General features: G+C 43.1%; 1 protein-coding gene and 1 long non-coding RNA gene across 7 annotated transcripts in view; one reads left to right on the top strand and one right to left on the bottom strand.

Annotated features, from left to right (window-relative positions):
- Positions 1–10490, bottom strand: part of LOC116087264 — a 45026-nt gene extending 34536 nt beyond the window's left edge. Inside the window, exons 1-3 of one of the 3 annotated variants that reach the window (XR_004117338.1) lie at positions 10252–10490; positions 9623–9806; positions 3482–3636 (exon numbers count right to left, since the gene is read on the bottom strand). This is a non-coding gene — a long non-coding RNA (uncharacterized LOC116087264). Of the gene's footprint in view, positions 1–3481; positions 3637–9622; positions 9807–9917; positions 10174–10251 lie in introns of those variants that run through there. The other 2 variants (XR_004117340.1, XR_004117339.1) reach the window with 2 other exon arrangements.
- Positions 10491–10542: 52 nt separating this feature from the next.
- On the top strand, positions 10543–18476 carry St8sia3 (ST8 alpha-N-acetyl-neuraminide alpha-2,8-sialyltransferase 3). Of its 4 annotated transcripts, none has more exons than XM_031365864.1 (6): positions 10543–10618; positions 10716–10753; positions 11061–11619; positions 12909–13031; positions 15236–15793; positions 17475–18476. In XM_031365864.1, the coding sequence occupies exons 3-6, from the start codon at positions 11441–11443 to the stop codon at positions 17755–17757; spliced, it is 1143 nt and encodes a 380-aa protein (XP_031221724.1). In that variant the 5' UTR covers positions 10543–10618; positions 10716–10753; positions 11061–11440; the 3' UTR covers positions 17758–18476. The 4 variants fall into 4 exon arrangements, with proteins under 4 accessions (XP_031221724.1, XP_031221726.1, XP_031221723.1 ...); XM_031365867.1 differs by having other exon boundaries at positions 10571–10618; positions 10743–10753; XM_031365866.1 differs by lacking the exon at positions 10716–10753 and having other exon boundaries at positions 10544–10618.
- Positions 18477–19926: the final 1450 nt, after the last annotated feature.

A 19926-nucleotide genomic window follows, 5' to 3' on the forward strand; every position in this document is an offset into this window, starting at 1 on the left:
AGGACTACATGAAAAGACCTTTTCTGACAATCCAGAGACTGCTCCACCTTGGAATCCTTCCCATATTCAGTCATCAAATCCAGACACTATTGTGGATGCCAGCAAGTGCTGGATGACAGGAGCCTGATATAGCTGTCCCTGGAGAGGCTCTGACAGTACTCAACTAATACAGAAGTAGAGGCTCACAGCCATCCATTGAACTGAGTACAGGGTCCCAAGTTAAGGAGCTAGAGAAAGGACCAAAGGAGCTGAAGGGGTTTGTAGCCCCTTAGAAGGAACAACAATATGGACTAACCAGTACCCTCAGAGCTCCCAGGGACTAAACCACCAAGCAAAGAACACACATGGTGGGACTAATGGCTCCAGCAGCATATATATAGCAGAGGATGTCCTAGTTTGTCATCAATGGGAGGAGAGGCCCTTGGTCCTGCGAAGGCTCTATGTCCCAGTGTAAGGCAATGCCAGGGCCAGGAAGTGGGAGAGGGTAGATTGGTGAGCGGGGGAGAGGAGAGGGAACAAGATTTTTTTGTTTTTTGTTTTTTTGTTTTTCTTTTTTTCGGAGGGGAAATTGGGAAAAGAGATATCATATGACATGTAAATAAAGAAAATATCTAATAAAAATATGATAGAATTATACAGGAATAAAGTTTACATCACAAGATCACCCTAAAAGAGATTCACCCCCATTTCTAAGTCTCACTATGTGAACCAATTATTTTCATTGTTGATTTTATTTTGTTTGTATCCTCAATCATCACAAATGCTAAAATAGTGAATGTCGTGTGAAGATTAATATCTTATGCATGTGTAAAGAAAGGGAAAAGAAAAGGCCCTTTCTGGGGAAAAACAAACAAGAAGATAAAGCAGGAAAAAATACTATCAGATAATGATGTTACTTCCTAGAAGTCAATGGAAGAGTGAACTTAATAAAGATATTAGTGCCCAATCAGCCCAGGCTATCACCTGAGGAAAAGTCACTGACTTTAACATTAGACCCGCCATTGCCAAGCTTCTAATGGGGCTTCTATCTCCACTGAGTACCTGAATCATCCAAAGCACACAGATACCTAAGAAATGTGCCCAGCATCCAACTCAGCTGATGCTGGGATATAGGCTTCAGTACTATGCACTGGCCCAGGTTTTGTGCAGGGGGAGTTAAGAACTACTTTAAAGAAAGCGAGTGAAGCATCAGTCTGGTAGACCAGTTAGCTATTCCACAGTGTGTACACATTTCAAAACATGGCATAAAGAATAAATGCATGCCAGTTTTATTCATCAATTTGCAAATTAATCGAAGGAGGAAATTTGGTATATTTGTTAATAGCCAGCAATTCTGGAAGAGTAGTAGAGGGCAGAGAAGAAACAGAGAGGGCTGTTTCTCAGGAAAGAAGCTAGCAGTCTTAACATCCGCCATGGATATTTAGCTCCCCTGTTTCACTGTGTGATTTAACCTTATCTGTAAAATCAGGATGAAAATACTTGCTGTGCCCAACTCAGTTTCCTTGAGAGGTCAAGAAGGGATAATAGATGTGAGAGTACTTTGAAAAAAAAAAAAGGATTGAAGTGCTATAAAAATGTAAGATTTATATAGCTGTCAGTTCCTTTTCCCCAAAGATGGCCCTAAAGATAGTGATTATCAACTGTAAAGACCTGTGAGGAGCCAGCATCCCCTTCCACGCTGAGCTCACAAAGACAGTATCCTTTGATAAGTGCTCACAGCTACTATCTGAAGGTCTAATGCTGTCTGCAACTCTTGCTTTTTCACAGCTAGCCTTGCACCCAATCTATTATAGATGCAGTTTCCAGAGTCCCACAAATCCTACTTAAAATTGCTAAATAGACCAGCCATCTAACATGAAACTAAAAAGAGCGAAGATGTTACTGCTGTAAAAGTTTACAAAGTAAATTTAATGTCGTGTGGTTCCCATTCAGTTGTCAATATCATGCTTATAGAGAAAAGGGAAGGCCAGAGACTGACAGACATCAATGAGAGCAGGCAGTACTACAAATCAGGAGTCTAATTCCCCAGGTAGAAGGGAAAAGAGTATCTGAGATCCTCATCAAAAGCACCACCAAACTCAGCAACTGCCTCCAGGTCTGTCTGAATACCCAGGTACACCCACCCCCATACTGTGCTGGACCTACAATAACCAGAGCCGAAGCCTTCTCAATTACCTGTTCAGAGCAAACAGTAACACCTTCCATGGTGTTGCTGAGGCCCCACAGACAGGTGTGCATCTAATCATTGTAAGATATTCAGAGTTGGGTTTCATCTTACTGTGGGTTTCGTGTTGTCCTTGGATACAAACATATTAGCAAATAGAGTTGCTTGTCCATGACACAACATGACTTAATGCTTGGATTTCTTTTTTTTCTAACAATGTGAATTCAGAGGGAAACAAAACGGAAAGATGGATCAAGTCACAACTAGGAGTTAAGGCAGGTGTCTGGTAACCAGTGTGGGCATCTAAGGAACGATCAATTACCCTCCCCTGCCACGCTGATGTTGGCTGTGTCTGTTCTACTCTGGTTACTATCAGAGAGAAGGCATTAATGCCTTCTTGGTCTACCCCTACCTCTTTGCCCTTCTCAGACATAAGTGCAGAGCCCCAAAGCCGGCCACTCCTTTGTCTTATGTCACTTCCACAGGGCCACAAACCAATTGGATTTTGAAGCAAAGCTATAATGGATACTTCTCAGGTTTCCATGGGCGTTCTCATCCATGCAAATCATTTTGCCTTGCTCATGAATACTTGGAGAAAGTTTGTTGTACAAAAGAAAGTGACCAGAGTCCCTCTAGGCACTCCATCCTTGGCTCCTTGCCTAATGAAAACCATCCACATTGAAGAAGTACCTTTCACATTCTAGTATACACAGTTCAAGCTTCTCACATGGGAGGCAACTAAGCTTGCTGCAAAAAGGAATCGTTTGGTAGTTACTCTAGCACTTAGGAGGAGGAGGCAGGAAGCTCAGGAGGTCAAAGTCATTCTTAACTATAGAGAGAGTTAGAGCTCAGACTGAACTATATGAGATTCTGTCTCAAAAAATGAGTAAATAAAAAAATAGTTGTAGGTATGGTAGTCCATGCCTCTAATCCCAGAACTCAGGAGGCAGAGGCAGACAGATCACTGAATTGGAGGCCAGCCTGGTCTACAGAATGAGTTTCAGGACAGCCAGGGCTATACAGAGAAACCCTGTCTCGAATAAACAACCACAAAATTGTTGAATCGTTTCTGGGACCTTGGGCAAGCTAGCTAACCTCCACAGATGTCTGTCCCCATCTCTGGAAAGAAGTAAAAGTAGTATCATTTTTAGCGCCACTAAGAATGGAATGACAAGTCCACCAGATAGAAGATGGCCTATTGAATTTGTCTGGTTATTACTGAGACTGAATGTCTCAGTATAAGGATGTGCTGTGGTCTCTGATCTTTGTGAGTCCCTGGTGAGCAGAAGACAAGAAATCTCAGTCAGAGGTACTCACTTATCATGGTGACCCAAGCTCAAGGAGGGCGAGGCTTAGCAGTTCATCTCCAGCAATTCTTATTGTCTCCTCGGAGGAAGCAGCACTCATCAATAAACCAGCCGGCAGTGGTGCACTTTTCAAAATTACATGGAAATGTTGCTGCTTTTATATTGCTATAATAACAGGCAAACAAAACGGCTGTTTCTTTTTCCTGTTCTTAAAGACATGCTGTTGACAATTACAGTTTCAGAAGCACAAAGTGAAAAAAGAAAAAAAAAACTACCCAAAAACTCAAGATGAAAGGTAAAATTAGATTTCTTTTTTAATCCCACCCTCTCCCAGTCTCAGCTGCTCTAATGGGGGGGGGCAGAGATGGGGGGCCTGTGATTTTCTATGCCCATAGTCACTGTGATAAAGAGACATTATAAACAACTGAATAGCTTAAGACTTAACTGTAAGATTATTTTTTTCAAGTAGCTTCCCCAAATGTAATAACTTAGCTTCCAAAAAAAGTAATCGCTGCACATACTTAAAAAGTCGAAACTCTATGTGATGGGCCTGGGAGATTAACACAATTGAACATAATAGCCCCCTTCCAAACCATTTCCCAGGAACTAGAAAGCAAAAATGAAAACCTTTCAGCCTTAAAACAGCATTCCAACTATATTTTATTTATTCAGTGAAGAAAGGAGACTGTGAAGTTCTTGTATTTCTTTCACAGAGACCCTTCTGAGCTTTAAGAGAAGCATTTGTCTAGAGGCTCACAATGAGTAATTCCTCGGCTCCCATGAAACGTAATCACTGAAAACATCTGAAATCTTAAAAGCTATGTAAAGGGTCTTTGTAGAGATACAGACAAAAAAAAAGCCTCGAAATGAGAATCATTTTAAATGGATCTCAGCATTTACCTGTGTAAAGTAGACACATCTTACACGCCCGAGATGGCTGCTATAGAACAGATCTAGACAGCCAATGGTTGGCTGTCCCCAAGGAAAGCACTGAAATCCTAAAGAAGAGAGGGGAGAGGGAGCCTTCCTGCTCTTCGTCTGTCCTTTCTTTGTTGTATACATGTGCGCATATTAATATTAACCTTAATGGAGCTACTTAATTTCACTACCCATGGCCTCATCCATAATTTAGACAGCTCCTGCATTCCAGGGGTGCTGTGGTCTACATCGATGATCAGTCCAGAAGACCAGCATCCTCCCTGGCCTGGCCCTCAGGCATGCAGTCAGGCAGAGGAGTCCCAGTTGCTTTCTACACTGAGCTCTGAGCCTGGGGAGTTGTGTCGACACTGACTGAGTGAATGAATAGAAGATACAATTTCCAGCTAACACTGCAGGATAGTTATCCCACACTCCAACCTCCCTTTGCCTTCTCCCAGCCCTAGAGAGCCTGCAAAGGGAGAATTTTGGACTTCTCTTCACTGCCTTCACCTTCCCACAGATGCTTCTGTGAACATCTTCCCTGAGGTAGTTTATTCCCTTCCTCTGGGTTCTTGTATCCCTAAGTCTTAGGTCTTCCTTCTTTAAATGGCGAAAGTTTTGAAAACAAAACAAAACAAAACAAAACAAAAACAAAAACAAAAAAACAAAAACAAAAACAAAAACAAAAAACAAAAAAAAACCCTCCTGGCTTATAAGGGATTGCACTCCTATAAACTCACTATAAACTGAAATTATCATGGAGTTAAATATATTTAAAGTGTCCATACACCTAACTGAGCAACCACCGTAGCCCAGTCTAGGCTACCTCAAACACACTCAGAGTACCTTCCATTGGGATAAAATCAACCAACATGAGACTTATTTCAGATTAAAGTGTTGACTGTCCCCTGGGATTTATGAATGCCTCACCTGTTTACCTGATGACTTGTGTGTCTGACTAGGAGCTGTGACTCTCATTCCTCACAAAGCAAGGCTAGCCTCAGAAACAAGTCCGAATTTAATAGGCGCTCCTACTTGAATTTGTGTGGCTCCCATACCACTGTAAGGTTGAAACTTCAAAGTTAAACCAGGGTCTATCAGGGACTTTCTGTGTGTTTTCAAAGGAATGACCAGACATTGAACGATGCCTGTAATGGAAATCCCTAGTTCCCTACACAACACAATGAAATGTCAGAAATGTTAGATGAATCACAAGACCCGTCATCTTGGGTAGCAATCATCATGTGTAGTAATAAAAAGCTTCCCTGGACTGCTGAAACTTCTAACTCTCCATCTGTCCCAGGACCTACTTATAAACTGAGTGATCTAGCAGAAAGGGTGGGCTTCACATCCAGAGAGGTTGCCTGAACTTCCCAATTGCAGAGATTATAGGAGTATGCCACCACACCCAGATCTTCTTTCAAGATCCATTTTTTTTTCCTTATCCATGAGATAAAGACGGCTGTACCTTCCTCACAGCATTTGGACATAATGAATAAAAAGTGGTTGATGCTTAAGTGTTCCGTATATCTTGGCTGTTTCCAGTTCAGTCCAAAGAGACCCATCTGCTCCCCCTCCACAAACCTTTGTTTTCCCGGATACCCACTTAGCTCATCCCAGCTGGCTCTGTCCTCTCCATCCCTATCTCTGAGAACCTTGTGCATCTTTCCAAGCTCTATTTATCTGAGAGTTTTTGTGGCACTTTCTCTGACCTCAATGACTTTTCCTACCAATGAGTTCATACAGTGCTTATCTTCTATGTGAGAAAATTTAAGAGATGAAAACTCAGAGGACCCCAAGAATCTTCCTCCATGGCCATTGTTAGACTAATTAGAAGCCATGAGGCCAGTCAATAACAAGTTCCAGTCACGTGTTCCAGAGACCAGTTTCCCAATAGACTCTCCCTGAGTCTCCTGCACTTTGATCTCTGTGACTTCTGGGTAAGATCACTAGCCATCCAAGAGGTTAACTCCTCTGTGCCTATTCAGAAGTAGTTCATAAAAGAAATATGCTCTTGTTCATTGGCAAATAAAACACCCTGAGCCTTTGGCTGTGTGAACAGGCTAGAGAGCCATTGAGCACAGCTGCCGGCATCTGTATGGACAGCTATATATACTGTTCCATAGAGCTGTCTCCAGCTGCTTCTCCATCCATTCAGAGAAAAGAACTTCAGTCCTTGTTGTATGCAAACTTTGTACACTTCTGGGCAGTTCTACTCTACAGAGGACACCTGCCAATTCCCTTGAGCCCTTCACAATTTGATTGAACGCCTTCTCTAGGCTCTTCTTTGGGGCAACTCTCATGGCTTTTGCTGTCCCCAAAAGCCTACCATAATCCTTCCTGCCTTCTTCACATCCCTTTACTTGGGGCTTCTTCCTGCACTGACTGGCTGGCCTGGAGTTCAATGTGTAGGCCAGGATAGCCTCAAACTTATAGAGGTGCTCTTGCCCCTGCTGATCCCTTTTGAAACTCTTTCACTGGTGAGCCCTGCTTACACTTTTAAACCCCAACCCAAGGGGCCCAAGGGATGGCTCAGTAATTAAGACCATAGACTGCTCTTCCAGAGGTCTAGGGTTTGACTCTCAGCACCACGTGACCTGTGTGGCAGCTTACAACTGGCTATACCGGTCCCAGGGGATCTGATGACCCCTTCTGGCCTCCATGGACACTGAGCACAGTTGGCACACATGGTATATCTGTCTATACATACAGGCAAAACATTTATAAACACATAAAAAGAGTTTAAAAACCCAGCTCAAAGAATGCCTGGTAAAAAAACTCCACCAATTTTGTGTAACATAGATCAATACCCCATTCTCTCATGAGTCCAGTTTTGTCTGGATTTTCATAGAGCACCTCCTTAGGACTATGCAGAAAGAGACTCTGACAAGACAGTTAGCATCATAAGGTTGTCCTGCCCAACATCAATATGAATAACCAATGTATTTTATTTAATAAGCTGAGGAAAGAAAACATAAGTGAATGAATGAATGCTGATATTTATAATAAAAAGCATTACCCTTTCAAGGCTTTCCAATGACTTTGTGCCTGGAATTCACTCTGGTGAAGAGACACAGAGCAGTAAGATCATGGGTGCAAAATGTGAGCAAGAGGAAGTAAAAAACTCTAACCAGAATAACAAGTCCTCTAGAAAAGTTTAAAACCAATGTATACTTTACTTTCTCATTTCACCCCTTTATTTCCAAACACACAATTTTCAAAATAAAATTTTAAAACTTTGATAGGCATGTTTTGAAAGCCTTAACTTAGTTTTAATTTAGCAAAGAGCTATGGTATGAAGCCTGAAAAAATCTTGTATCCAGGAGCTGTAGTTTCTTTCTGAGAAAGATTGAACTCCTCCTCTAGGCACTGCTCTCGAGATTAGAAAGTTCATAGAGTTTTGCTAAGCAGAACAGAATGACTTTTTAGACTTTATGTAGAGCTGTTTATCTGTCTGTATGTCTGTAGACTACCTGCATGCAGTGCCTGCAGAAGGCAGAAGAGGGCCCCTGGACTAAAACTATAGATTGTTCTCAGCAGCCATATGGATACTAGGAGTTGAACCAGGAGAGCAAGTCCTCTTAACTGTGGAACCATCTCCCCTAGAGATGGACCAGCCCCTAGAACAACTTTTAAAGTTTAGTTGGTTGGTTAGGAGGTGGAGGTGTTGGTGGAAGTTTGAGACAGGGTCTCTTTCTGCATAGTCCTGGTTATCCAGGAAGTCTCACGATATAGATCAGCCTGAACTTGAAGAGTTAAATCTAGGCAGGGTGAACTGTTATTCTATGTCCCAGGAATGTTTCATTGAGGAAAAGTTAGTTTTTTGATCTTTGCCATTTTCTGCAGGAAATTCCAGCCAGGTACATCCTTTCCTATGCATTCCATAACTGGGCACTTAAAGGTTAAAGAAAATTGTCAAAACCTTCCCCCGTTTGTCTCACTCATATTTAAGAGTCACAATTCAGGCAAAGATGTTTATCTCATACTAATCTGAGGCAGATTTTATCTTGCCTCTGCAAATGAATGGCCCAAAACACAGAGAAGCTAGCCATTCCACTAATGTCACAGAGCACGCAGATGCCAGAGTAAGCTCTGAAGTCAGGGGTAGCCATACCCCCTCAACCACCTCCCTAAGGCATGTCATGTCCCCTCCCCATTCAACAAGCATTTTTCCAACATATGGGATTTCTGGATAGTTATCATAAGATCATGGTCCTTTTGGCATTTTATACTCATGCAATTCTTTCTTCTAAAAACACAAGAGTGGTGATATAGATTTAGGATTTATTCATCCTCTTTAGGTATCATGTTTTCACTCTGAAGTGCCCTTCACTGCTTGGTTTTGAACTCTTGTCCATTTGAGAGGGCTGGAGAACCTTTAGGAGGTAGGCTGGCTGGTAGAAGTAGGTATGGGATCTTAAAGGTTGCAGACTATCTCTGATCTCAAGTGTTCTTTGATTCTTGATTTGCAGCAAAGCAAAGCACCTCTAAGGCCATGAACCTGCCCAAGTCTTCCCCACTACAGTGGACTGAAACCTCAACAGTAGTGAGTCAACATGAGCTTGTCCTTCCTCAAGCTGTTTCTGCCAGGCATTCTAACCATCACAAGACAAAAACAAGATATACCAAGCATGCAACACTTTTCTAAAATTGTGGGTGTGTACATGTGTTTATGTGGGTACATGCACATGTGTATGTGAATGCTCATACATGTATTGTTCATGTGTATAAATGCTAGAGGCTGACATCAGCTGTCATCTTCAATCATTTACCATTTTAGTTTTTGAGACAGGCTTTCTCATTAAATCCAGATTTAATCCACTGGAGCTGGCCAGTGAGCTCCAAGGACCTACCTGCTTCCTTGTTTCCCTCCCTACCATCTTTTTTGTTTGTTTGTTTTTTGTTTTTTGTGTTTTGTTTTTCGAGACAGGGTTTCTCTGCGTAGCCCTGGCTGTCCTGGAACTCACTCTGTAGACCAGGCTGGCCTCTTACTCAGAAATCCGCCTGCCTCTGCCTCCTAAGTGCCTGGATTAAAGGCATGCGCCACCACTGATCAGCCTCTCCCTGCCTTCTTATTTAGCAGGGCAGTGCCTAGCTTTTATGTGAAAGTTAGAGACCTAGACTCCCTTGGTTCTCATGCTTGTGTGACAGGCACTTTACCAACTGAGCTGCCTTCCCAGCTCCTGGATCTTTTTAAGTTAACAAAAAAAAAACTCCATGAGGAGAAGATTACCTGTGTCTCCTTGACTCAAATCATCATATTTTGGTATGAAGGTCTTTTGAGGGTACGAGATGGTCCCCTTTGTCCTTGACAACAGAAGTATCCTGTGTGTCGCTGATCATGGCCACATAACTCAGTGAGAGAGCTTTCCCGGTCTTCACATATTTAACTAGTATTCCCTCAAGATGAGATGGTACTAGGGGAGGAGACATGGCCCTTGCTCTGAAGGAGCTCCCAGCCCAAGAGAGGCCTTCCTTTTGGTGAATTTACAGTCCCGAAGGCAGAGCATACCATCGGGTGCTCCTACCTTCATAAAGGCATGAGGCCTCTTGGAGAAATCTCAACTTGCTTTATGGAGAAGGTTCTCAAAGGCCAACTTCTCACCTTGACTATCTCTAAGTAGTACTCATTTGACCAGCAAAGGGACAATTAAACCATAGGTAAGGGCCGAGTAGAAGAGACCATAATCTAACTGTAAAGAGCAGAGCTAAAGAATCAAATGCGTTTCCTCTGAGCATGACTGAAAAGCAGACGGACGTGCATTTCTAATGGATATTAAGATGGACAGCATGTGATGAGACGATATAGTCAAGCAATAAAAAATGCATTTTCTTGCCACCCTCCAGTCAAACTTCTCTTACCTAGGTCTCAAGCTCCCCCCAAAAAAGCCATTTTGCGCCGTTATAATGGTCCTGACTTCTGGGAACCTGCCTGGCCTAAGGATAAGTCCCAAGAGTGAATAATAGAGACTCGGTCAGGTCTAACAGTTTCAAACTTGATGCTGGAAGTACGTAGGCCAAGCACTGAAAGGAAAGTGAGGGATAGTGAAGCCCTCCACGCTTATCGATCTCCTTAAAGCTTTGCTTGTACCCATCTTTTACGTAAGCACATAAGGAAGGAGCATGGTGAGACATTCTAGAATGTTCTCTAGAATGTTTTCAAGCGTTCCCAAAGCAGCCTAGCCCACTATCCATTTAGATCTTCCTTGTAGAGATGCTGCTGCAGCAGGTGATGCCCGTGGGACTGGGATGATATGGGATGGAGATGAGAAAGCTTTTAAACGTTTGCTTTCCTTAAAAAACATTCTCCCTGCATCTCTGAGAAGGACCCAGCTGGTGTTTATCTTCCACAGTAGCAAATCAGGTTATTTATCATCTTATTTCGTGATGTATTTTGTAAAGTAATGAATGGTTCATTAAACTAAGTTTGGGCATCTGTCTCCCAACAGCTTCCTACTCAGCTGTACCCTTAGCGGGTCCCGGAACGCATTGGGAGTGGGCTCCAGCCTCCCAGCCTCTTTCCCGTCCCCCTACCACCCCCAAGCCGCTTCCCCTTCTGCCCTCCCTCTTCCTCGTCCCTCCCTTTGGTTATTTAGGAGATTAGAGTTCATTAATTAAATCCTGTGCTTAGATCGAACTGTAACACTATTCCAATCACATTTATCTTTCAGGCGGCTGTGGAGATGGCAACCTCGCTGGAAACGCGCGGGGGAGCCTGAGCCGGCAGCCGGAGACGCACTGCTCCGTGTACTCCATCGCCTGCCACGCCGCCGCGCAGACCCTCCATCTTCCATTTCAGCTCTGGGCCAGGCTCGACCCTGCCCCGAGGTCGGATAGGGGGCCGGCTCGCGCTTCTTCCGGGCCTCCAGGTCGTTCTCCACCCCCCGGGCCCTCTGCGACTCAATTGCCTGGGTGCCCCCTCCCCCGCCACACACACTCACACGCGCCCGCGAGCACACACGCACGCACACAACACACTCACAAGCCAGCAGGCTGCTGGCCGCTCAATGGACCGATTCCCCCGGTTTCCTTGAACCCAGCCTAGCCCGGGATGAGAAATTGCAAAATGGCCCGAGTCGCCAGTGTGCTAGGGCTGGTCATGCTCAGCGTGGCCCTGCTGATTTTATCACTGATCAGCTACGTGTCTCTGAAAAAGGAGAACATCTTCACCACTCCCAAGTACGCCAGCCCGGGGGCGCCCCGAATGTACATGTTCCACGCGGGATTCCGGTGAGTGTGGGCCTCTGTTGGAGCGCCCTCGGGTATCTCGGGTCGATGGTGTGTTGGGGGACTGGCAGAGAAGAGAGTTTGGGCTTCTCGGTAACTGCGTGGTCCTTTCATTCCCTTTTCTGTTTCTGCACTTTATTTTATTTTTTTTATCCCAAAGCCCCTAAAAGCCTTTGTCCTAATCGATGTGATTGAATTTCTTCTATTCTTTCTCTACGTCCCTTCCCCCATTTCAAAACTGGGGTGTTGGTGGTAGAGCAAGAGGCAGTGTTTGGACAGCGGAGGTGGGGGGCTGGGGGGTTGGTGAATCCCGAGTTGGGCAAGGCTTGAGGTGAGCGACCTGGCCGAGCACTGGCGGCGGACTCCGCAGGCCTGGCTGGGGCGATCTAATGGCGCAGGCGCCGACTGCTCCGCACCCCTTCCCTCCTCCCCTTTCTCATCTAATGATGCGCAGGTTTATTCTCTTGAAGCCCCTAGGGGGTTCTTCCTCGACCCTTCCCCCGCTGCCACCCGCCCCCTCCTTTCCTGGATTTCTGCAATTCCTCAGCCCCTGCGGGAAGCTAGCCTTCTGCCGAGGGCCGCCCACCCTCGCGGGGTCGAAGTCACCGCGGGGCGCAGTTCTGCACAGTTCATCCGAAGCCCCACCCCTACCTGTGCCCGCAAAGAGCTCTCCCTGCACCGCCTTCTGATGGGCGGGTGGCAACCCCAAGCTGCGCCCTGTGGGCCAAGCTGGGCCAGGGATGTGCAACCTGAAGAAGCTACGCCTGGACAGAAGAGCCCGGCTGCGGGCTGCCTCTGAGAGTCTCCAGCTAAAGGCTGAGGGTGAAATCAGACTTGGGCGTGGGAAGGAAAAGGTTAAGGCTGGAGCCCCCAACCCCCACCCCTTTCGCCTGAGTCTCGAATTTCCTCTGCCCTTTCACCAAAAAAATCAATTCTCCGGGCCTGGGGGTGGCGGGGTCGCGCGGGCGGCTGCTGTCCGCGGTGCTGACTCGTAGTCCCGCTGAGCCGCGGACTGCAGCCCTGGGCTGGGCTCCGACCCTTGCCGTCTGCATAACCGCCATCTTTCTTATGGTCTCCCCTGCACCCGGAGGGCTAGACAATGGGGAAGAGTTTCCCCCCTTTTCTTCCTTTTTTCCGGGCTTATGTAGGAGCAGAGAATGTGCCAAAAGAGAGGGGCTATGGGGTAGGCTTCCTCTTGCGCCAGCTGCCCCTTCCGGTTGTTGCTGGCGCTGTCATTCTCTGGGTTCCCCTCCCTGAGGCCAGCATCTATCTGAACTCATGCTTCTCTTCAGGTCGCAGTTTGCGCTGAAGTTTCTAGACCCGTCGTTTGTGCCCATTACGAATTCTCTCACCCATGAACTCCAAGAGAAACCTTCTAAATGGACATTTAATCGGACAGCGTTTTTACATCAAAGGTAGGATAGGAAGGAAGAGGTTTTGGTGGTGGTTGTTGTTTTTAATTTTGAAACTCAATAAAACGAACAGCACAAAAACACATCCAAAACCAGTAGCACACACATAAAGCTACAACTCATTTCGACCCACCTGCAAGTGTAGGGGCTTTGTCTTCAAAGCCTAAATGTAAGAAGAGATGATTCATAGCCATCCCTCTTAAATATTTGTAGTACCCTCTAAAAAGGAACAATCAGGTTGGCCAATACCTTCTGTAACTTGGTCTTGACCGAGCACCATGATGTCTGGCTGCACCAAAGTTGTCTATTAAAAAAAAAAAGTTTCATTCACTCACTGCAAGCAGATGATCTCCTTTATAATATAATAATACAATTTTACTGAAACAATCTTACCATATCACTCACTAGTAGAGATGTGGGTCCAAATATATATGTATGTAAACATGATTTTATTTTGGTTTTACCTGTTTATTTTTATGACGATTTTTGCAGCCTTTAACTTTTTATAAAACTGATTTCATTCTTATTCATTGTAGTGGCCCGTTTTTATACATGAAGAAGGTTTTTCTTTATTCTTTCATTTTGTTTTAGGTGAAGGGAGAACAAGGAAATTAATCAAGTGTCAATGATTTTTTTGGTCTCAGAACCATAGATACCCCCCCCCACGCACACACACCCAGTGGGATTATTATGCCACTCAATGCAATGTGAGCCATCTAGTGTATTTATTAGGGCTATGAATACTTATTTTACAAACCAGAAAGGGATATGTGGTTTTGCCCTGGCATTTATTGCATTTATTGTCACTGTACTTTAAATATATATATGTATATATATATATATATTCTAAATTATATATTTATATTATATAAATTATATATATATCCTACTAGAAGAATGAAAAAACCCATGGTGTCAGAAAATTGTGTGGGTTTTCTTAAACTGGTATAATCATAGGATTATGGTTACAGTTTTTAAAGTATTTCTCCTTAAATATAAACTAGTTTGTGGCTGTGCTTTTCAGCGTTAGCCTTTCGGATTTTCATCTAAATTTAATTTTACAGACAGCACAGGTTTCAAGGTAGAACACCTCATACCAATCCACCAAGCACATCAAATACATCTCTAACTTGATTACAGTATTTTTCTACACTGGGAAGTATCTCTAGCAATCAATCAAAAGAAAACTTCCTCCTCAAAATGTCTTGCCTTTCCAACCACTTCATAGGAAACCCTTAATTAATTTTAATGGTATTGTTTTACGTTGCTTTTTAACAACTCCAAGAATTATGCTGGTAATTGAAAGCTGATGTGACTGTCCCAGTCTATGTTGTCCTAGATTTGATAATAGCTCTTTTCACTCCACTATTGTTTATACAGAAGGCATGGGTGTTTCCATCTGCCTTCTTGTCACTGGGGAACCTACAGCAAAGTTGCAGGTTATCTGTCTTTTAAACTATTTTTAAGTACCTCAGACTTTAAAAGGAGATGATTTCATGGAAAGCTCAATATGAAACCAAGTTATTATTAATGGCCTTTTTTTTTTTTGAAGGCTTACCTATATCCTGCTAAATTGTGATTCCATATAATCAAATGGGGGAGGGGGGAATCCCTATTTCATGATTTAGCAGGCCTCAATGAGATTATCATCTCATTTCTATTAAGTATTTAGCCATGCCCATTACTCTTCCCATGTTTATATTTTAATAACAGAGAGGGCTGTACTGTGTACTCATCCCTATCTGTTTAGCTTTTATTTAGACACCTGTAGTACTTGCTATTGGTTGAGCACTACAGTCCAATAGCAAACAAGTAGCCCCTAGTTACAAACTCTAAGTCACCAATGTTTGTACATTAATGTGAGCTCTTTGAGGCCTGTGTAAATTGCCTCCCCATTTTTCTAACAGTTTGGCATCTGCCTTCTCCTTAATCAAATACACTCTTTGAGTAGGCCAGAATACCAAGAAATAGCAGGCCAAACTGTACACTGAATTTACTAGCATCCAAAGGTTACATTCAGAACTTGACTGAGATATATTGCTATGCCTGTACATTAGAAAACAAGCTTCCCTTTGAAGCTCACAAATATGAATGTGTATTCTTGAATTGAATGTGCTTAGTATTCTTGTGTGAGTTAAATGGAAGCATAAGGTGGGAACTTGGGTCTTTGGAATAGAATGTATTTAATGAATCTTTTTTTATTTTAGGCAAGAAATTCTTCAGCATGTCGATGTAATAAAAAATTTTTCTTTGACCAAGAATAGTGTTCGGATTGGACAACTGATGCATTATGATTACTCCAGCCATAAATATGTCTTCTCTATTAGCAATAACTTCCGATCCCTGCTCCCAGATGTGTCACCCATTATGAATAAGCGTTATAATATTTGTGCTGTGGTTGGAAACAGTGGAATCTTGACAGGGAGTCAGTGTGGACAAGAAATAGATAAATCAGATTTTGTTTTTCGATGCAATTTTGCCCCGACAGAGGCTTTCCACAAAGATGTCGGAAGGAAAACCAACCTCACAACCTTCAATCCGAGCATCTTGGAAAAATATTACAACAATCTTTTAACCATTCAAGACCGTAACAACTTCTTCCTCAGTTTAAAAAAGCTTGATGGGGCCATTCTTTGGATCCCTGCATTTTTCTTCCACACTTCTGCAACTGTAACGAGAACGTTAGTGGATTTTTTTGTTGAACACAGAGGTCAGTTAAAGGTCCAGCTGGCTTGGCCTGGAAATATCATGCAACATGTCAACAGGTATGTATGTCTTTATTACATTTAAGCTCATACCCCCACCAGATGGCAAGTCAATATTGTCACCTCTTGGGCATGGGAGCCATCCAACTCACTAGTTGTTGTGGTTGGTTTAGTTCTTGAGGACAAACTCTTATTTTTTTAATGAATGGATGAATCATGCTAGTTAAAAAGTTCAGTTTACTCCCAGCTGGTAACCAAGAGCAAAATGAAAAGATCATTCATCATTCTTCCTTTTATTTCCTGCCCTCTTCTTAGTACAGCCATGGAAATCACCGCCAACCAAGAATTTCCCTTGTACCAATAGGTATATCCCAGTAACACCAGGGACTAAATCATGCAAAGCCTAAGTTTAAAAATTGTAATTTAAAAAAGAAAAAAATGACCATTGACTTTAAAATATCCTTTTTGTCTGATGTTCGGGTGTTTGTAGAGTTTCAGGATTAGGAACCCACCTGGGTAAACCCTAAGCAGAATAATCTGCTTTTCTAATTAAATGTTTGAGTGTTTAAGGAGCTCATTGCTGTCCCTCATGGTTTGATAAAGGAAACTGGCCGTGGAGATGCACCATTTTCATCTAGTCCAGTAACTTTCAGTTCTGGCTATTTACAAGGATCCGAGTTTTGAGCCAGACAGTGCTAGCGCACACCTTTAAGTGCAGCACTTGGGAGGTAGAGGCAGGCGGATTTCTGAGTTCGAGGCCAGCCTCCCTACAGAGTGAGTTCCAGGACAGCCAGGGCTATACAGAGAAACCTTGTCTCAACGCCCCCCCCCCAAAAAATCAAAGTTTTGAAGTAAAATTACTATTACCTGGGCTGGCCTTAAGTCTAACTCAGTGAGGGAGGCAAGGATCATGCACTTGATGTTTTTAATAACCCCTTAGATGGTTCAAATATGCAGCCAGAAGTGAGACAATCATCCAGGGCATTTTTAAAGGCAAGATTAATTGTACAACTTTCTTTTTCTTTAACTCCTTGGAGCATTGCCTCAACTCCCATGTCCTCCTATGTAAGGAATCCACACATTACAGCAGAGCATAGATCTTATGTATAAGTTCAGGTGGAAGACCTATAAGTTCTGGAAGACCTGGTGACCAAGAGTACATGTTGTAATAGATATTCCCTTCCTGTTGTTTCCTAAAATCTTCCAAATTTAAGATCTGTTTAGTTGAGCTTCCATTGAAGGAGAGCTCATTGTCTAGTCAATTGGTGTGTCTGCAAAGAGAAAGGGCAAGTGTATTATTTACAGTCCAAACTGAGACCTTTACTTTGAGAAAATGGGTGTGATGAATAATTACCAAAGGTTAACGTACACAAACTGGTACCATTCCCAAGAGTGTAAGAGATAATAGAACTAGACCCCAAAGTCTGACAGTTGCATACAAAGAGTGGAATGTGTTTGTCTAGAGTCATGATTGAACATGGGAGAAACCAGAGTTGAAAGCCAGGTCATTATCCCAAATCTTTGACTTCATTGTTTTTACTCCATTCTGCTCCATTTTCATTCAAATTTTTTATGACATTTTCAATCTCATCCAGAAGGGAATGGGCCCGTGTACTGAGGATGGAAAGTCTATCTACCCAAGCAGTCTAGAAAAGTCGAGCTCTTAGCCCTGCTTATTGACTTATCTGCCTGAAACCTTCAGTACCAGCTGCTGAATCTGCGTGTACTTATTGTTCTGCAGGTACTGGAAAAACAAACACTTGTCACCCAAACGACTGAGCACAGGTATCCTTATGTATACTCTTGCATCTGCAATATGTGAAGAGATCCACTTGTACGGTTTCTGGCCATTTGGATTTGACCCCAACACCAGGGAGGATCTGCCCTACCACTACTATGACAAAAAAGGAACCAAATTTACCACCAAGTGGCAGGAGTCTCACCAGCTGCCTGCTGAGTTTCAGCTGCTCTATCGAATGCATGGGGAAGGGCTCACGAAGCTCACTCTGTCACACTGTGCCTAAGAACTCCAAATGGAAAGTGCCAAATGGCTGTTTAAAAAGTGCCCCCCAAACCAAATTTAATAGTCTCCAGAACAGAACCCATAGACAATCTGGCAAAGCCTGTCTGCCACTTACAAGGAAAGACATCTTCTCCTCCTCTTTTGCACTGCTCTGTGAATGGTCTTAACAGACTTAGGACAGGTGCATTGAAGCCGTGTGATTTAGACTTGATTGAGAAAGGTTATACTGCATTTGGAAGTATGCTGCACAGAGAATAGCTTGAAATAGTTCTAAGTTTGTATGTTAATAATAAACTGGCTCCCATCTGAATGAGGAACATGACTGTCATCTCCTCAGCCCTACTTTAACATAGTCCTCATAAACCAGAGAGCTCTAGCCAGCTTCAGCAGGATCTCTTTAGCCAGCGGGATCAGGATCTTCAAAAACAAAAAACAAAAACTGGTTTTCAGGTTGTATTTTCTCTCTCTCTCTCTCTCTCTCTCTCTCTCTCTCTCTCTCTCTCTCTCTCTCTCTCTCTCTCACACACACACACACACACACACACACACACACACACTTCCTGTTGCCCTACTACCAATTGAATTTAATAATTAGGAATACTTCTGGATTAGCTTTGCTTGTATGTATTTGCATCTATACCTGATATATTCAAGGCTCTAGATAATTTGGATGTTTCATGACAAACTAAGTAAATCTTTTGCCTTCCTCCATGAAGAATTCTATAGGAAATGCCTCTTATCAAGTCCTTTCTTGTCCTTACTGTTATTCTACAGCATAGTGGTCTATTTGAGTAGAGTGGCATGTGCTACAGTGTCTCTTTTTCTGTCACACAGAAAGCCCACAGTGTGGGTGGCATTGCGTCCATTGGCATGAGTGCCGTTGTGGCAGATCCTACAAGGGCTTCCTAGTGTAGCCTTCAACATTTTTAGTTCAAGCACTAGGCTGGGCACTCTCTCAGAACAAAGAGGCATTGGGTTAATTTAAAAGTCTAGGGACTATGAAGAAAGGGTAAGAAGAGTGTTTGTAGGTTGTATACTCTGTAACGAGTTGTGGCTGTTGGAGAAGCACAAGAGTTGGTGTGGAAGACAAGCTAAGCTTTGGGCAGACTGGTCCTTGCGTGACACATGTTAGCATTAGTCATGTCAGATCCTTTCTGTGACATCCCCACCAACAAACATCCAGACATGATTGCTTTCTTTGAGACAGTGGAAGATACTAGTCTCTGTTTCCAAGTCTGTGTGCCTATACATTGACTATTTCAAAAAGAAAAGCCATTATGCAGAGGCAAGGCTTGGTCCTAAATAACCTTTGGGATTTGAGATCAGCTGGCCATTGTTCTCATTGTTTCAGCTGTATCAGTAGAAATCGCATCGCTCCCATCCCAGGCTTTTACACTGAGCAGCACTTTGTTCTTCCAATTCAACCCAAAGTCTGGCCAAGTTGGTGTTAAATTTTAATAAGACTTTCTTTCCTCTTTACGAGTGCCCGTGGAGCACATTTGTTATATGTTCCAGTTGGGTATCTTGTTCTTTTCCAGAAATCTCATCTAGACTGCTTACAGTGTTGCAAATATTAAAAAAAAAAAAAACCTTGCTATAGTTCAGTCATCAGTGTATTGGCCCTCTTTAGGGAAAAAAAAATCATTCCTAAAAAGAAGTAGAGTAAGGAGACACACCATTCTTGTGACCCACCTGCTCCTGAGCTGCACTGGTCTTTTCAAGGAGCTAAATCGGCCCTAGATACAATCTAGTGAAAGAAAACCATTCAGATCCAAACACAATACCAAGTGTGACACATCTTACCCTCTTGTGAATGCCAGTCATTCAGATAGAGGAGAGGAAATAGGGGTAAATATTGCAAAATAAGAAGCACTAACTATGCACAGAATAGTAAGAAAATTAAAATTATAAGGTATTTTAAAAAACATTTTAGAAATCAAGGACAATTTCGTGGGCGTGAAAAACATACCATGGCTATGCCCTGTCACTTTAAACCACACCATGGCTGTGCCCTGTCACAGTAAACCATGCCATGGCTGTACCGTGTCACTTTAAACTACACCTTGATGGTTTAAACCACACCTGTCATTTTAAAGAGTTCAGGACACCATGCTGCTACTCTCTGGATGGATGGGTCATGGAGACTGACAGAATTGCAGTAGTTATCATC

The sequence above is a fragment of the Mastomys coucha genome, unplaced genomic scaffold, assembly GCF_008632895.1.
Source record: "Mastomys coucha isolate ucsf_1 unplaced genomic scaffold, UCSF_Mcou_1 pScaffold13, whole genome shotgun sequence".
NCBI lineage: Eukaryota > Metazoa > Chordata > Mammalia > Rodentia > Muridae > Mastomys > Mastomys coucha.